This window comes from Pseudorca crassidens, chromosome 10, assembly GCF_039906515.1.
Source record: "Pseudorca crassidens isolate mPseCra1 chromosome 10, mPseCra1.hap1, whole genome shotgun sequence".
Taxonomy (NCBI): Eukaryota; Metazoa; Chordata; class Mammalia; order Artiodactyla; family Delphinidae; genus Pseudorca; species Pseudorca crassidens.
The window spans coordinates 76,288,759-76,305,889 of record NC_090305.1 but is presented as its reverse complement, the minus strand read 5'-3'; the positions used below and the strand labels follow the sequence as shown (position 1 = coordinate 76,305,889).

The 17,131-nt window shown below is 53.2% G+C and overlaps 1 protein-coding gene across 4 annotated transcripts in view; it reads right to left on the bottom strand.

The window, feature by feature from the left end:
- Nucleotides 1-7,745: 7,745 nt before the first annotated feature.
- Nucleotides 7,746-17,131, bottom strand: part of FLNB (filamin B) — a 134,834-nt gene continuing 125,448 nt past the window's right edge. For all 4 annotated transcript variants that reach the window (XM_067754907.1, XM_067754908.1, XM_067754909.1 and 1 more), the window contains 4 exons: nucleotides 16,164-16,340; nucleotides 11,645-11,863; nucleotides 10,303-10,506; nucleotides 7,746-9,366 (listed from right to left, as the gene is read on the bottom strand). In XM_067754907.1, the coding sequence (XP_067611008.1) occupies nucleotides 9,179-9,366; nucleotides 10,303-10,506; nucleotides 11,645-11,863; nucleotides 16,164-16,340 (788 nt within the window). In that variant the 3' untranslated portion in view covers nucleotides 7,746-9,178. The remainder of the gene's footprint in view (nucleotides 9,367-10,302; nucleotides 10,507-11,644; nucleotides 11,864-16,163; nucleotides 16,341-17,131) is intronic.

Below are 17,131 nucleotides of genomic sequence, written 5' to 3'. Positions count from 1 at the left end.
AAACCCAGCCTGGTAATTTCAACCTGAGTCGCTCTGTGCCTGTTGGTTCACTAACTCATTTTGGGGTAGAGCCGGGATTCAGTGGCTCCAGATCTCCCTCTACTGGCTGTTCTGAACGACAGGATTATATGCTGAATGAATGAATGTGTCCTACCCACCTCATGCAGCTTTCTGAGGATAACTCCTGTTCGGGGTGTTTTCCCGCCTGATTTCACCAAAACCCTGTGACAAAGGAAGGGAGGTACTCATTTGTTCCCAGTTTTCAGGTGTGGAAACTGAGGCCCAGAGAAGTTAAGTTTCTTGCGTGAGCTCACACAACATGAAAGTGGTGGAGCCAGGATTGAACTCACAACCTCTTGATTCCAATTCAAGGCCTCATTCCCTAGTCCATACTCATTTATCCCACAGTGACTGAGTGCCAGCCCCAACCTGGGAGCTGGGAGGGCGTTAATAAAATTAACTAAGAAGCCCTGGAAGCCCAAGGCCTCACCAGGCCAGATGGATCCTCAAGGAGTGGTGATAGTGCTGCGCAGACTCAAAAATTGCAGGAGCACAAAGGTGGGCTCAACTAGTCTCCTGGAGGACTCTTGGAAGACTTCCCAGAGGAGGTGACATCTGAAAGTTAGCCAGCAGAAGATGGGGCAGGAGGAACATTCTAGGTGGAAAGACCAGAACGTGCAAAGGCCTGGAGTCCTGCTCAGAGAATAGTGAGCCAGAGGAATATGATGAGGGACGAGGCTGGGCCTGCCTGCAAAGGCCTGGAATGGCAAGAGGGTGGTGGCCCTTACCCACAGGCCAGCTGTACTCCCAGGACGGAAACTTCTCCTCCGGCTTCTGCCAATGCCGATCCCGGAGGTAGGAGGCCTGGCCTTGGCCGTCGAGGGAGATGCCTTGGAAGAGCAGCTGCAGGGTGCGGGGGGACCTGCTTCATGCCTAAGCCCCCTGGTTTGGTCTGGCCTGCTAGCCCCCGAGTTGCTCTTCGGGTCTGCCTGACTCTGTCTCCCTTGGGTGGAGGGCCCTGGACACCTACTCCCCTGGACAGCTGATCCTGGAGCCCCCTGGTCTCTGGCCATCCAACAGGTAGCTGGTGGCCTGGGATGGCCCCACTCCCAGACTGACCTGAAGGGGGCCTTTTGGAGCCGCTTCCTGGGCAAGGGTCCCTCCTTCAGGTGCTTGTGGCCATAGCTGATGTTCCAGGCGACCTGGGCGGCAGTCTCCTTCCGGATGTGCTCCTGCCAGCAGGCTTGCTTCTGGGAGGTGAATAGATCCCTCGTGGCAGTGAGGGCAAGGGGGCGGGGGAGGGAGGAAACATTCTGCCGCCTATGTTTGCACTGCTGGTGCCTCATCTCCAAGGATACGTGCAGCCAATGAGGGCTGGGTTGCCAAGGCCCTGCCGGAGAGGAGAGGCTGGGCTGCTCAGGGCACTGCGAGCCACACACAGGCAGTGGGTGGGACAGACCAGACTGAAAAAAGGAGCAAAGGCCACACCTACCCAGGGTGCCTGGGAGGGGGCCCTGTTCTGCCCCAGAGGAACCCAGGGCCCAGGCCTTTCCTCCTCATACCCAGAGGATCACAGGTGGCGCATGGGGTTCCACTGCCTCTAGTCCATTCAGCAAACCCCAGTGTACACCTACTGCATGCCAGGCACCCAAGGGGGTCTAAAGAGAGCTCGTCTCCACTCCAGGAAGCTCTGGTTACTCCTCACACACAGCTCTGCCACTTGACAGCGGTATGGCCTCATCTGTACAGCGAGATGATGGCGAGAACTACCCTTAGTGTTCAGAGAATGACGTTAGAACAGTGTTTAACAACGTGAGACAAACAGCACCTGGCACGGAGGAAGCCCTCTGTAAACGTCAGCTGATGATTAACAAGCACCTGCTAGGTGCCAGCTGCTAGGCTGCACTCCGTGTGCCTTAAGCCACCTGCGTGATTACTGGGGCTCGCAGAGCCTCCTTTTCAGGTGGGGAAATGGAGGCCTGGAGAAATGATGTGCCCCAGGGCACACTACTGGTGTATGGTGGTACCCACTCTGTGCCAGGCCCTGAGCTGGGGCTTCACTGAGTGACTTCACTCAATGACTAATAGGCTCTTTTTAAAAAAATATTTATTTATCTATTTATTTATTTGGCTGTGCCAGGTCTTAGTTGTGCCATGTGGGATCTAGTTCCCTGACCAGGGATTGAACCCCGGACCCACTGGACCACCAGGGAAGTCCCACTAGTAGGCTCTCTTACGTCACTTTTCCAGGTGAGAAAAGTGATGCTCAGCAACATTAAATGGTCGCACCGGGATTGACTCCAAAGCCCACATCTCTGTTAGACTCTCCCACGGAATGTGACAAGCACCGTGAGAGAGGTGCAGGCAGGGCGGGGCAGAGGAGGACCCACCAGTCACCCCAACAGCACCATGAAGTCAGCCTTCTGGATCCTCAGACCCTCTGCCTTCTTGACCAGGACCCTCTGGGTGAGTACCAATGAGAAAGAAGTTACCCACAATGCCCTGGGGCCACTTGCCTTTCCACTCTGCTGGGTATGCTCTTGTTTATTCATTCAACAAACATTCACTTGCTCTTGACCCTGTGTCAGACACACAGCCAGGTACTAAAGGGAGATGAGAAGGGACAGAGCCCACAGGCTTCCTGCCCTCAGGGTTTCTCAGTACAGGAGAGACAGATGCCCAACCAGGTGGATAGAGGGGCAGGCAGGGAATTTGGGGGATGGTCTGGGAAGTCTTTCTGGAGGAGGTGTCCTTTGATTAAGAACTGAACCATAAACACTGGTTCATGGCAACTCTCTTGCTGCAAGGTAGGTTGGGTAAGGACGGAGGGAGGAAAGTCAAGAGTTAGGGGGCTGGGGGTGGCAAGACCCTGGGGTGAAACGGTAGTGGGGTCTGGTGCCAGAACTCAAGAAAGTCTCCCTGGCCCAGACCGCCCCCACCCACAGACTGGTAAGCCCAGGTGTTCAGAGCACAAAGAGGGCAGAGGTGGGTGTCCCCCTCCTTGGGGCTTTGGAGACCCTGTGCCTTCCCCACCACCCGGGCTGCCCACGGTGCTTCAGTTTAAGGATCCAAAGCGGCCCCTGGTGGTCACTGCAGTGACAACAGCCCAGGCGGCTATCCTCCTGCCCAGTGGACAGGCTACCTCCGAAGGGAGGGGTGTGGGAGGGTGCAGAGAGGCAACCCCTGAAATGTTGCCTTCCAGTTGGCACAAGGACAGCCAACCGCCCACAAGGAGAGCCGCCTTCAGATTCTGTTCCCTTGTCTGCGGGCGCCCACCCTGTGCCAGGCCCTTGTGAGCAGCTTCAGGACCCCAGGTTTTAATTGAGGTTTCCCAGGTTTTAACACAACTTGATCATCGCTACCCTCTCTGAGCCCTGGCAAACTCCCCTGTAAAAATTTGGGGATAATCTTAAGAGTCAGTGCCTCATTGTTACTTAGGACATTTCTTACTGTAGATTTAAAAACTCATTTAAAAGCCACCAACAACCCCTGAGAAGGTGTGGAGGCAGCCCCCAGGTCTGTCTCTGGCCTAGGCCTGCGCTAGGGGAAAAGAGGTCACTGCAGCTCAGAAACAAGGGGAGGCCAGGAGTCGAGCAGGGGCACAGGTGCCTCCCAGCTTTCTGGCCACGCTCCCAGGCCACCAAGGACCCACTCTATCCATTTCCACCGATGAGGCCCAACCCTACTCCCCAGCCTGGGGCTCTGTCCAAGACCAGGGCCTTTCCTAGGACTCAGTACTTGTGTCTTTAAAGTAGCCTCTCATGGAATTAAGCTCTCAGAGCACTTTACACGAGTCATAGTAATTCTGTGAACCCTTACCGTGTGCTGGATACAGTGATATTCTTTCTGTGCGTTTTGTTGGTTAATCCTAAGAGCACTGTATGGGGCAGGTCCCATTACCCTGTTTCACTGAAGAAAAAATGGAGGCGGTGTTTTCTGTGAGGGTAAACGGTCAGCGGAGGTCACAGCAGGACCAGGATTTGAACCAGCTGGCCCGTTCTAATGACCACCACGCTAAACGGCTTCCCTACAAACTACGCCTCCTTTTGTGAGGTATCCCTTCCACTCTGACTTGGGGAGCTGAGTCTCCCCAAAACTCAGGCATCCCCTCCCCCAGCAGCTCTGGGTGAAGGAAGGTTTGCCCAAGTCAGCTGGGAGATGGATGTGTTGTGGGATCTTTCTAGAGGTTAATCTTAGAATGGCTTTTCCCATTATCTTCCCATTTTATGGATGAAGCCACTGAGGCACAGAGACGAGAACTGCGTGAGTTGTCAGCTGAGACTGCAATCCAGACTTGCACCTGCAGCATCTGACCTGCTGCTTTCTGAGCGTTTTGCACACATTAGGTTCTTTTGCTGCTACTGGTGGGGCCTGAAGCAGGCATTTCCGGGGCTCGGTGCCTCTGCCAGGACTTGCCTCTCCTCTGAGATCATCCCACCAGCGTTCAGCATCAGCTTTGCCTTAAGAATGTCCACACTGACAGGGAGGGGTGTCCTGGTGCCTAGGGAAGGCGGTGGTCACGGCAGAGGGAGTAAAGTGGGCAATAAAAGGCCTGCGGGATTCTTTCATCTTCGAGCTTTGTCCTGGGGAGATAAGCAGGGCCGTTGGATGCGAGCCACAAATCAGGCTCGTAAACTCCCCATCTCCTGCCAGCCTGCTTTAGCGGAGAACTCTAGCGGAAGAAGGAAGGGGTGTGGGGTAGGCCACCCTAAATTCCTTGCACATGAGCCGGTCCCCTGCGGGCTCAGGGGCCCAGACAAATGCCTTATCACAAAGCAAAAAGGATCCCTTTGTTTAGAAAGATTCCTCCCACCATGTTTTTGGGCAGCATCCTGAGACCAAAGCCAGAGAGAAAAAATCAGATTCAGGCTTGCCTTGAGCGATGTGACATTTTCACTCCCTCTTGGAGTTATGAGTTGCTATTGTGAGGAAAAGAAAAAAAATAGCTAAACAAGCTGTTTCTGGGAGAGTTTTCATTAGTTGAAATACTCTGATTACAAAGCCCCTTCCCCCCACAAGGGAATGGAGACTTGGAAAGATTTCATTCCTTTGGCTGAGCACTAAGGCCAAAGGGCGCTTAAATGAACGATCTTGCTCCCCATTTCAAAATACAAACTGGACTCCCCTGGTGGCACAGTGGTTAAGAATCCACCTGCCAACACAGGGAACGAGGGTTCAAGCCCTGGTCTGGGAAGATCCCACATGCCACGGAGCAACTAAGCCCGTGCGCCACAACTACTAAGCCTGTGCTCTAGAGCCCACGAGCCACAACTACTGAAGCCCACATGCATAGAGCCCGTGCTCCGCAACAAGAGAAGCCACCGCAATGAGAAGCCCGTGCACCGCAACAAAGAGTAGGAGCCCCCACTCGCTGCAACTAGAGGAAGCCCGCGCGGAGCAACAAAGATCCAACGCAGCCAAAAATAATCTAAGAAAAAACAAACTTGGGGGGTTGACAAGGATTGAGCACTCATTTTGCCACTAACCTTTACTCTGCTAACTTTTTTAAATTAATTAATTAATTAATTTGGGGCTGTGTTGGGTCTTCGTTTCTGTGCGAGGGCTTTCTCTAGTTGCGGCAAGCGGGGGTCACTCTTCATCGCGGTACGCGGGCCTATCACTGTCGTGGCCTCTTTTGTTGCGGAGCACAGGCTCCAGACGCGCAGGCTCAGTAGTTGTGGCTCACGGGCCTAGTTGCTCCGCGGCATGTGGGATCTTCCCAGACCAGGGCTCGAACCCGTGTCCCCTGCATCGGCAGGCGGACTCTCAACCACTGCGCCACCAGGGAAGCTGATACTCTGCTAACTTTTAAGGCTGTGCAGTTTTCAAGGCAAATTAAATCCCTATGTGCCCAACTCATTTTGCACCAAACTCATCAAAATGTGGCTTTCAAGGCCCCTTTGAAGTCTTAAGACTAGACACATGGTCAAGGGCCCACGTGTTTACAAACGCACTGGAAACAAAGGGAAACGTTAATAAAATGTTTCCTTCTTGGCAGCACTGCTGATGAGTGCTTCACGGGGTTGCAGAGGGAAACTGGATGAGGAAGAGGAGGGCGTCTGGGCTTGGAAGGGGCCAGGCCTCCTCTGGCTTGGGGATCTCTGCAGGGCAGCTGGCAGCTGCGGTCTGCCTAATCTCCACCAGCCACCAAAAGAGCGATCGTCCAGCCAACCCTTGGTAGGAAAGGGGCAAAGTCAGCCAGTGAAAGTCAGAAAGGGCCTGGCACCGCTGGTGCAGGGTCAAGTTTCAGTTTTCAATGTGTCTGCACAAACAACAGCCGGTTCCCATAGCAGGAAGTCCAGGTGCAGCTAACAGTTGCCCTGTGGTTCTAGCCACTGACCAGTAGAGAGATGCACAAATTTCACTCTGAGACGTCTTGGACGTAACTGTCGGGGGACCACCAGGTGCAGCCCCAGGTGCTAACAAGCGGCCCGTGGAGGAGGCGCATTACCTGGCTGGGTTTGATCATAGAGAGCAGTGGCCAACACTCTCACAGCTCCCAGTGGGATTCCATCTGACCCTCACAACCACCCCAAGGGGGGGCACATTCTGAGAGGTGAAGCAAACTCCTCAAGGCCACACAGCCAGTGAGCACCCGAGCCAGGACTTAAGCCCTAGACTACCTGATGCCAAAGTCCAGCTGTTAACTTACAAATGCGGTCTCCCCAGAAACCACCTGGCTTCAAGCTGGGCCCCTGTTTTCTTCTTCGGGCAAACTCAGCCGACTGCTGCCTCTCCAGACCCACTGGGCAGAGCCTGCATTCCCCAAAGCCCACGGGCCTCCTGCGGTCCAGGACCAGACACTCACGGTGCAGGCCCACAGATAAGGGTGCTCCCTTCAGAAGGACGGGCAGGAGGAACCTCCTTGTCTCCAACCCTCCTCCCACCTCTCAGAGGGACACAAATTGCCATCCTTGATCAACAGCCAGGTGTCAGGAAGAAACACAGAAAGATCTAGAGTCTTCCTTCCCTGCCCTTCCGTCCACCGCTCACCCCCAATACAAGGCTGGGGGTCCAGAACAGACTTCCCATCATCATGGCAACTGCCAGAGGCTTGCCTGCGGGGGCGGCTCCTGTTCCCACAGTGGGATAAGCAGGGAGGCAGAGCTTCCACTCTGGGGACAAAAAGGCAGGGGGGCCCAGGGTCTGCCCCAAGTCAGCTTTGGGACTGCAAACATGTCAATGCAGCACCTGAGTTAGTGTCGTCACCATAAAATCATGTCACAGCACTGCTGTAGGGCAAGAGGAGGCAAGGGCTGAGTGTGTCCTAAACACGCAGCAAGGAGAAGCTTCCCGAACAGAAAGGAGGAACAGAGGCAGAGAGGAGGGAGGGAAGGCGGCACCACCAATTCCAAACCCTGCTGTCCAAGGGCGATGGGATGACAGGTGATACTGCTTCCCTATTTCAAGGGTTTCCCAGGTCATCAGGAAAGACTCTCTCTCACCTTTTTTTTTTTTTTTTTTAAACCATAGCCTTCCCCTCAGTGGGTTTCATATCTGGAACTCTTAACCAGGGCAAGCCCTAGCAAACCTCTCCGGGAGGCTGTGTTGGTGCCAGGACCCCTCACCCTGATAAATTCACACTGAGGCCTGCGGAGAAACAGAACGTCCCCCCGCAAAAAAGAGGCGAGGCTCCCTGTTACGACAAGTTGCTTAGCCTGCGTTCTTTCGGCCGGGGTTTGGGAGAGCCGGTCAGAGACGCAAACCATTTACCAAAGGACACCATCCAAGAACACCTGGGGAGCTTATGGAGCAAACGCTGTATTTAATAAGTTATAAGATACAATTTACAGTTGGCATTTGGTTCCAGTTTTGCTTCCACATCCCGGTTTACGAAGCCTGTGGTCCTTTCACATCAGGCTTCGGGCCACTCCAGTTCCTAACAGGTGGGCTTTGCCAACACTCACCCTCAGCTGCTACACCTCGGGGAGGGTCACCCACCTCACCCTGTCCCATCCATGGACACACTCGAGATGACAGTGGCCACCTCCTCAGGACGAAACAGCAAATCTGAAAGGGCTGCCGGCCCAGACCACACGACACATCTGGGCCCTGCGGTCAGGCAGTCCCCGAGTGCTTTCACTTTATTCCAAAGCAGGTCTGCAAGAAGGCATGCAAAATGCCCGATACCCCCCATTTTCGGAATTTTGCACCTGCTCACTATTGCTTTCCAAAGAGCCTCGGGTGACATGTGGCCAGGGCCAAATACGCTGTCATTATTTCTGCAAATGGTCAAGGACCACCAATGAGCTGCTGTCCTTCCCTCCCCTGTTATTCCCAGACTTTCAGGCCAAAGGTTGGCAGGAGTTTCCTTCTGTAATTATCTTCCAGAAAAAGTTCACGCTGGGGCTGCCTGGGGGTGAGTGTGGAGTGTTAGGTCACGTGACAGGCCTCTGCTAACACCTGGACCCACCTGCGGTGTCTCTGGACATGCTGGTGAGACTCATCAAACGGACAAATGGCTGGAGCGTATGTTAAGAACAGGGCTAGTGTTGGTTAAAAAAAAAAGGGGGATCTTTGGCAAGTGGGGGGGCTGCTTGCCACTGCAGAGTTTCCTCAGACCCAGCGACTGAAACAGACTTTGAAAACAAAAGCAAAGACATGGCTGTCAAGATGGTCACATGCAATGACTCTGCAGGGAAATAAGTAGCGGGATGAGGGGAGAGGCACCAAGAAGCCACTTCGGCCAGTCTGTCACCTCAGACACTCTGCCCTTTGAGAGATGGGGGCGGGGTGGCAGTAGTGTTAAAACTGGTGTCACCCAGTGGCCTTTTCTTACGTGATAGGGTCATCTTCTTTTATAACGACAACATAAACTAGGCGTCCCCATTTTCCCTGCCCTTCCGTCCAGTCTTGTTTTGCAAACTGACTAGACAACTTCATGTCTTAAAAATATCAGCCTTGTCTGTTCTTGTTCTGTCTGCAGGGGGTGATCTGTGCCAAAAGAGGTCCAGTTTGCCGGGCCTATTGAACAAATTTGCATTTCCTGAGTCCCCAACATGACCCTGAAGAGTCAAGTTTAGGACTTCTTTCTGAAGGTACTTAAAAAAACATGGCAATGTTTTTGGGATGGGGTTTCAGACCCACAAACGGGCTGGAGGACTTTGTATAAAATGAGTTACAAACAAGCAACAAAAGCAACCACCAGAACGCCTCCCAGGACTTGATGAGAACTGTTTTAAGGCACCGTGACATGGAAGGGGCTGCCAGGGATGTGCTCCTCTCCCCACTTCACGGCCAGGACGTAATCCCCCTTCTCCTTGACGATGTATGTCACACTGTATTGTTGGTTGCCCACATGCTTCATGGAGACTTCTTCACAGGGGGTGGTGGGCCCGTGGACCCCGATCAGCAGCATGTTGGAACCTGGGAGGCAGAGGAAGGTGGTTACTCCAGGAAGATGCATCCCAGAAGGCAGAGGAAGAGGGGGGGATATGGGAGCCAAGGGAAAGATACCAGTTACTGCCTGTTAAGCTTCTCTGATGATGCTGGGGACCTTTGAGAGGTGGGAGAGTGCAGCAATTACGAGCAGGACTCTTATGGCTTCAAATCTCTGCCCTGCCACTTCCTGGGTGGGTGACCTTGGATATGGTACTTCACCTCTCTCTGTCTTAGCTTCCCCACCTGTAAACAGGGGATGACACTAGCACCTACCTCATGGGCTTCTTGTGAGGTTTAGAGGAGTTATGGCATGTGAAGCCCTTAGCACACAGTAAAGGCTATGTAAGTGTTGGCTACTCTGATCTCATTTATTCTCATGAGAACCTTCAGGGAGGTCCTATGACTATTCCCATTTTAGAGCAGAGGAAACTGACTTTTAGAAAGAGATTTAGTAACTTTCCCAGGGTCACTCGGCTAATAAGCTTTGGAAATTAAGGAAGGAAGGAAGAAAGGGAGGGAGGGAGAGAGGAAGGGAGAAATAAGTAAGTGGTGAAGCCAGGTTTCCAGCCCAGATGTGCTAGATGCCAGAACCCAGGCAACTAACATTGACACCCAAATAAATACCCAAGTTCAAATTGCAATTACAGCAATTAGTGACAGAGGAGAGGCCAGGTTACTGATACAATGCAATGAGGATAACGCGACCTTTCCTATGTACCTTGAGGTCATTTGGAAAAAATCAAGAGGCAAATCATTTAAAAATATTAAGTGCGGAACAGGGCAATGAACACGGTTACTTGCAAATGTCTGGGTTACATGGGCGGGTGGGCACTGCAGACCAGAGCAGGAAAGCCCAAAGTACACAGAACAGAGGGTGTCGCCCCATGCCCTCCATTCCTTGAGGAGGGCCAGGCTGCCTACCAGCTTTGCTGCAGTCCACCAGGAAGGAGCTCTTCTGGCCCACAAATGCCTTCGAGAGCCCCGCCCCCTTGGAGGTCACCTTGCTGGCATCTGAGGATGCCTTGGGGATGGCGCTATAGCAGGTCTCCGTGGAGGACCTGGTCACTGACTCCACCAGGATGGATGAGGTCTCGTTGGCCGAGCCGGGGCTGACCAGACGCTGGCCTAGGACATGGAAGGGAGAGAAGCAGGCATGACTGACCAGACAAGGCAAGTACCCCATGCAGAAGCCCCAGAAGAGCCCCGGCTCCCCAGCACCTGGATCCAACAGCCACCATACCCCTACCTCACGCCCCCCAACACCTGGATCTAAATGCCGCAACTTTTCCATCTCACCCCCCATAATGTCTTCTGTGGGGTTCTGGAGTCCTGCCCCACACAACTAAGATCTGGCTTTCTGGGTATATGGGAGAGTCTGGCCTCGGCTGACTTGACCTGGAAGTCCTTCCAGGTCATAAGCATGGGCCCCAGGAATATAACCACGTGCCGCCCTACGGAATGGATATCTTTCCATTTATATAAAATACTCTACGTATAAGCAGTGTAAACATGTGGGACGACACCGACAAAATACCAAAAATGATTCGGCATATTTTTTTTTTTTTGGGTGGTGCGGCGGAGCTTGTGGGATCCTAGGTCCTTGACCAGGGACTGAAATTGCGCCCTCGGCTGTGAAAGCGCTGAGTCCTAACCACTGGACTGCCAAGGAGTTCCCCGCTCGGCATATTAGAAGATGATTTTTCTATCTGAATTTTAAATTTACTTAATTTTAATTAAATTTTCTGCAATGAACCTATGCTACTTATATGACAGTGAACCAAGCAGAAAGAGACACGTGGAAGGAATTCACCACGATATTTATGGTGGTTACCTTGGGTGGTGGGCGGTGAAGTGGTTTTTACTGTTTGGTATTTTTTCCAGTGCTCTGAAGGAGGCACATTTTTATAAATTTAATTAAAACTTTTGATTATTTTAAAAGTGAAGGTTAGAAATGAGGGGAATTTTCAGGCCCTGACCTAAACAAATACGTAAGATCTCAAATATGTAAACATTCCTTCTTTTCTGTTTGAGACAGAAAACCACCTAATGTGCTTTCTCAACTTCTACACCCCTACTCTGCCTGCAAGTTTTCGAACATGCAGTCACTCTGACATGTCCTACTATTTCTTTACATTCAAGATTCAAAGCAGATTCAACATCTCTAAAATCATCCAGTTTCTACTATCGAATAGCTCTGCTGATAATCTGACAAGATCACCTCCACAGGGGGAAGAATAACTTTAAAGGTGTCTGTGGTTGTTACCTGTCACCTTGGCCTTGAACGGGCTGCCCACGATGTGGTTGGGCCCGCCATATTTGACGCCAATTAGGTAGCTTCCAGGAGCCATGGGGGTGTACATGACTTTGTACCCTTCGGGGGTTTCCTGGCAATCCATTTTAACCTTGGACGGGCCTTCAATGGTGACGGACAATGTCCCTGGCCCTGCTCGGGTGGTGTTGATGAAAAATTCAGACTGGATACCTGGGAGAAAGGAAGCAGGAATAAAGATCACGTGGAAGGTTTGGAGGGATGGGGAGGGTGTGCTTTGGGGAGCGTTCTGGGGGCCCTGAAGCAGTGGCGGGGCACACGGAGGTTCCCTCTCAGAGGGGTCACCTTGGTGGCACGGGAACCCACCAGTACTAGCTCTGAGCTGCTGGCGCAGAGAACCTCAGGCCCTGGGGATGGTAACCCCTTTCCAAGGCCCAGGCAAGAGTGTGGCCAACATTCTGTCCACAAGCACGCACCGCCTTGTTTTCTCCTCTGGGCACGAGCTGTGGCTGAGGGCGAGAAGCCTGAGTCATCAATGAGAGCCTGAAATGTTGCTTCCGCCCCCAAGGGCCAGCTCTGCCCCCAAGGGTGGGGGAAGCGTGGGCCCCTCTGACCTTTCCTTTCTCCTCTGGTTGGACTTGGAGAAGCCCAGGCAGCCCAGCGCTGCCTCCTTCCTCCTCAGGCTCCTAGCCCCAGACACCACGCTGAAGACCGGGGTAGCCGCTAGGATCTGCCAGCCCTGCCACTTTGCCTTGAACACAAGAACAGGACCAGAACAGCAGCTCCTGCTAATACCACTGGCACCACTCCGGCTCCAGATCCTGTGCCTATCATTTTACATGCCCAGTGATTCGTCTTTAACAAACGACAATGTGGCTCAAGGAGGTTCAACCACATGCCAATCAGAGCTACAGGAGAAAGGGGCAGAGCTGGTACTGAAGCAAGTCTGAGGGGGTTCAGACCCCAGGCCCGTCTCCTGGCCTCTGGATGGGCAGCGGGGCTGCCTCAGATGCCCTAACTGCAGCTCCAGGACATCCTACTTCTTGCCTGCCTGGTCCATGAGGGCCTCCTGCACAGACATCCTCCCTCGTGACAGAAGGAAAGCTGGGCCCAAAGACAGTGCCAACCAATGACCACTGTGGCGTTTCTGCCTGAGCCCACGGCCCTGAAAAAGGCCCCACTCCCCCAGGCCCCTTTCTAGTTCAGAAGGGGAAGAGGCGGTCAGTCACCAGCTGCACACCTGCTACAGTGCCCTCTACGGGGCATCCCCGGCATAGCATTCTGCGGGGCTGGGCTTCTTCTAGAGCCCTGGACGCGCCCCAGCTGGGAACTATTTTGGTTTAATTATAGCTCGGAGGCCGCCGGAGAAAGAATTACTGTTCTGGTTATCAGTAAGACAAAGGAGCTGCTATCATGCAACCCGGAATACAACCCAGATGTTTCTGGAAAAGCTCCCGAGGCTCCTGTCCCAGCACCACCCCCTCACCCTGCCTCCACAACTGTCTCAACCTTGTCTCTATACTGTGCAGCCCAGGAGCCCTTCACTCAGCCGCTGCCCTGCTGAAGCAAGGGCGTTGGGGGAAAGGGAGGGGTATTCAAACAAGGGACAGCGTTTCCACGAAGCAGCTGCAAGTGACAGCAAGGAAAGATACTTTTAAAGTGAAGATGAAAAGACCTGGCTGCAGTAGAAAGGACAGGATTGCTCCATTCCTAAGAAACATCAGTTCATCCTGATTGTGAGGGTCCAGAAAGGAAGATGAGGTGAGAAAAGAGAAATAAGGAATTACAGGGCGAGAGCAACCTATCAGGTGCGCTCCTTTATTATTCCCATTTTACAGGAACAAAGTGGAGGCTCAGTGAGGTCAAATAACTCACCCTAAGACACACAGCTGGGGAATGGCTGAACTGGGGTTTACACATAAGGTCTGTCTAACCTGGAGCTAATGCACTCGTCTGAGAGCAGATGGGAGAAAGAAAATCCACATGCAGGAGTCCCTCTCATCACCACCTCCAGCCAGAATCAGTACCCCAGACATCTCTGGGCATGGCGGTGTTCCCCTGTACCCCCGTGTATATACAGATGAGTTCCTGTGAGTTTAATGCATGTTTAATGCAGCCCTACTCCATCTTCAAGGTGGGTGAGGGGTAACGGGAGGAAAGGAGGCTCTCCCCTTACATCTCGTGCACACTGGGGTTCCTGGGGCATTTCATCAGGAAAATGGCTCTTCCAGCCAGAGAGTCTGGAACTCCCTGGTCTAACTCCTGACCTTCTCAGTCCCTCTGCAGCAGACAGTCCCACCCCAAATTCTCCACATTCCCCTGCTCTAAAACCTGCAGAATTGACCATTTAAAGCGTGCACCAAGAGATACCGCCAGCCCACCCGTAAAAACACAGGGAAGCTTGCTTTGTTCCGAAGGTCAGGATGCAGGCCCTCCAGCAGCCGGGCAGAGACACCTTTTCATTCCACACACACTGCAGCTGTGTAATCCTGGGATGGATATTTGGGAAAAGGCCTGGGAGCGGGAGGGCTAGAAAAACAAGACGCCTTCCCCTCGACAAGAGCAATATTTACACAGGATTTGAAACAGGCTTGTTCTGTACCTCTCCCTCCTGGCTGGAAGTCTCCCTGCAAGACCAGCTCCTTCCCTCAGCAGCATCCAGTGCTGGCAAAGCACAGCCTGAAACCTGAGCTCCTGAGAAGGCTTGCGAACAGCCAACAGGAAGCACGAGAGGCCCTGGGCACAGCAGGTGTGACCCAGCAGGGGGGTGGGTGGCTGCTGGCAGCACAGGAGACCTCAGTGGCTGCTGCGGGGCCTGGACCAGGGCCTGCTGGGGCTCCAAGTGCCAGGAGGACCCCACCTGGGCTTCAAGGGTGGATGGCTTGTCAGGAGCCAAATGCCTGCACTACTGCCTGGGGACCTTCCAGGGCAGCTGGGAAGATAGGTGTCGTTGTGTAGGACACCCCACAAAGCAGGCCAGGGATGTAGCCACTGCCTTGGGGCGAGCCAGCCATTTAGGGAGGCAGCAAAACTCGGGGGTTAGGCGAGCAGGCCTTGAGGCTGTGGACTGGTTCTGGCTCTGCCCGCTCCAAGCTAAGTAAGCTCGGGGAGTGACTCGACCTTTCTGAGTTCTCACTTTGCTCATCTGTATAATGGACACTGCCTCGGGTGAAACAATACAGTGCCTTTTACAAAGGGCAAGCTGCTGGCCCAGAGTTCAATGTGGAGCCAGACAGGATGGGCCTGGGGAGATGAGAAGTGCTCATGCAGACCCTGTGGGAGGTTCTGCTGAGGCCACTGCTGTGGCCAGAGTCGCAGGGTGGCACACCAGCCGGTCAGTCACTCCTGCACCCGGGCTGGGCCCCTCGTCCCCTTACGACACTCACTCCACAGGGCTGGATGCCGGGAAACCACGGCCACTCATCCCCTTGCCTGTGGGTCTGCTCTGTCCCACTCACCATGTGGGGTAGGGGGGAGACTAACAGCAAAATGTGCACACACAAGGAACTCAAGAATCCTTCCTAAGAGGCCCCAAAGTAACACTCAGACGCAAACTGCGTCCCAGTGAGTCCACGCCTGCAAAGAAACGTAAGTGGACAAGCTCCCCACCCTGGCATCTTCCGTAACAGTGACACACTAGACACCCCTGATGCCCACCTCTACATTCACTGTATGGACACTAACTACAGCCATTACGAGGCAGGTAGATCTGTAGGTTTTGACATGGAAAGTTCCTTAAGAGGTCAAGTGACAAAAGCAAGTTGTACTGAAATACAAATAGCACTAAGACTATTTCTATAAAATAAAACTCCATGTCTACCTTTTTAACAAACCGACTAGCCAAGCAACCAAGTGACCAAGAATGAAGCCCAACAAAGAGACAATTGGAAGGTCCTCCCCTGATCGGTTAAGCCGTGTTTCCTCCTGGACCCAGAGGGAGGGAGGGAGGAGAAGCAAGATGGAACTTTACATACTTCCTCACTGCCAGTATTTTTCACAATCAAACGTGTTCCATCTGTGGCAAAGACTAAAAAAGAATTTGACTGTTTTCGTCTTTTCTCCTCCCCCGTTAGGATTAGAATAAAAAGGAGCCAGGCTGTGACAGGTCTTACTGCCGACTGAATGTGTTTCTAGGAGGCCAGGGTCCACGAAAGGAGCTGGTGGGTAGGGGACCTCCCCAGAGGCCCGTTACCTGCATCATGAACTCTGTGCAGGCAAAGGAACCCTCAAAACAAAAGATGCTGTGCTGTATTCCCTATCAGTGTCCCGGTCCTAAAAGAACCTGGCAAAGGAAGACAGCTGCAGCACCACAAAGAGTAATGAGCTGTGAGAACGCAGCCATCAAGCCCTCACTCTGGATTTACCGCAGGTCAAGCGAGAGCCTCCCAAGGGTGCATTACTGAAGTTTCCCTGGGGAGAGAGGATGGCAGGCTTCCCGGGGGCTTGAAGAGTTCCACCTGCTCTTCCCCGGGGACAACTCCGTTAAAGACAAGAGGCAGAGGCAGTGTGTTACCTGTGGTGCCCCCCTCCAGCCCTGAGCCGTAGGCGGACACCAGGGCAGGGTTCCCCGCTTGTCCGGGTTCCCCGACTCGTACTTTGAAGGGACTTCCAACCACGTGGCTCCCGTTGAACTTGACGTCGATCGTGTGGACACCATTCTCGTGGGGGATGAAGCGCACAGCATACTTATCTGGGAGAGTGAACAAAGGCACAGGGTAAAAGTGGGCCCGTGGACCCGACCAAGGTGGGTGGGGACAAAGGACAGGAGCCCAGCCTGAGGGCCGATCTTACATCACTGACAAGAAATGGCCCTGCTGCAAGCCTGGCACCCAATATGTTGGTGATCAAAACCAGATGGGCCTATTTGTCTGCACCTAGACAGCCCTTTGGGAAATGCATCCAAATCTCAAATTCTGTGTTTAATCCTCTGTGGCTTTGGCCTCAGAAAAACACTTCCTTTATGAAAAGCTCACTTCTGGCGCAGTTTCTCTGCTTGGCCAGGGGAAAAAATGGTTCCAATTGAGACTAATGCTCCTTAATTAAGCTCCAAGCTAGCAACGGCCCCACGGGGCAATGGCCAGGTTTCTCACTGTGTGTCTGGCTCACAGCATGTGGTAAGATGATCTATAAACTGAAATGGGCACCTAGAATATCCTTCCACCATGCACCACCTGACCACCCCTTCCTCCTTGAAGTGCTCCCAGCTGGGATGCAGAGTCTGTTCTCCTCCAGTCAGTCTCTCAGCCTCTCCCTGGCTCCTTGTACCCTCCATCCCCTTCAGAACTTTTGTTGCTCAAAGCTCCACCCAAATCCTCTTGTCTTCTCCTCTGGACTCTCTCCATATGGAGCTGCCACCCATATCCTTCAACACTGCACGTCCCCCATCAGTCCCCAGCTGGTACCCACCCCTCCTCTCTGAAAGCCAAAAGTGATCCCACCCCCATGTCCACGTATGGTCCTTGATTGGGTCAAATTAATGTG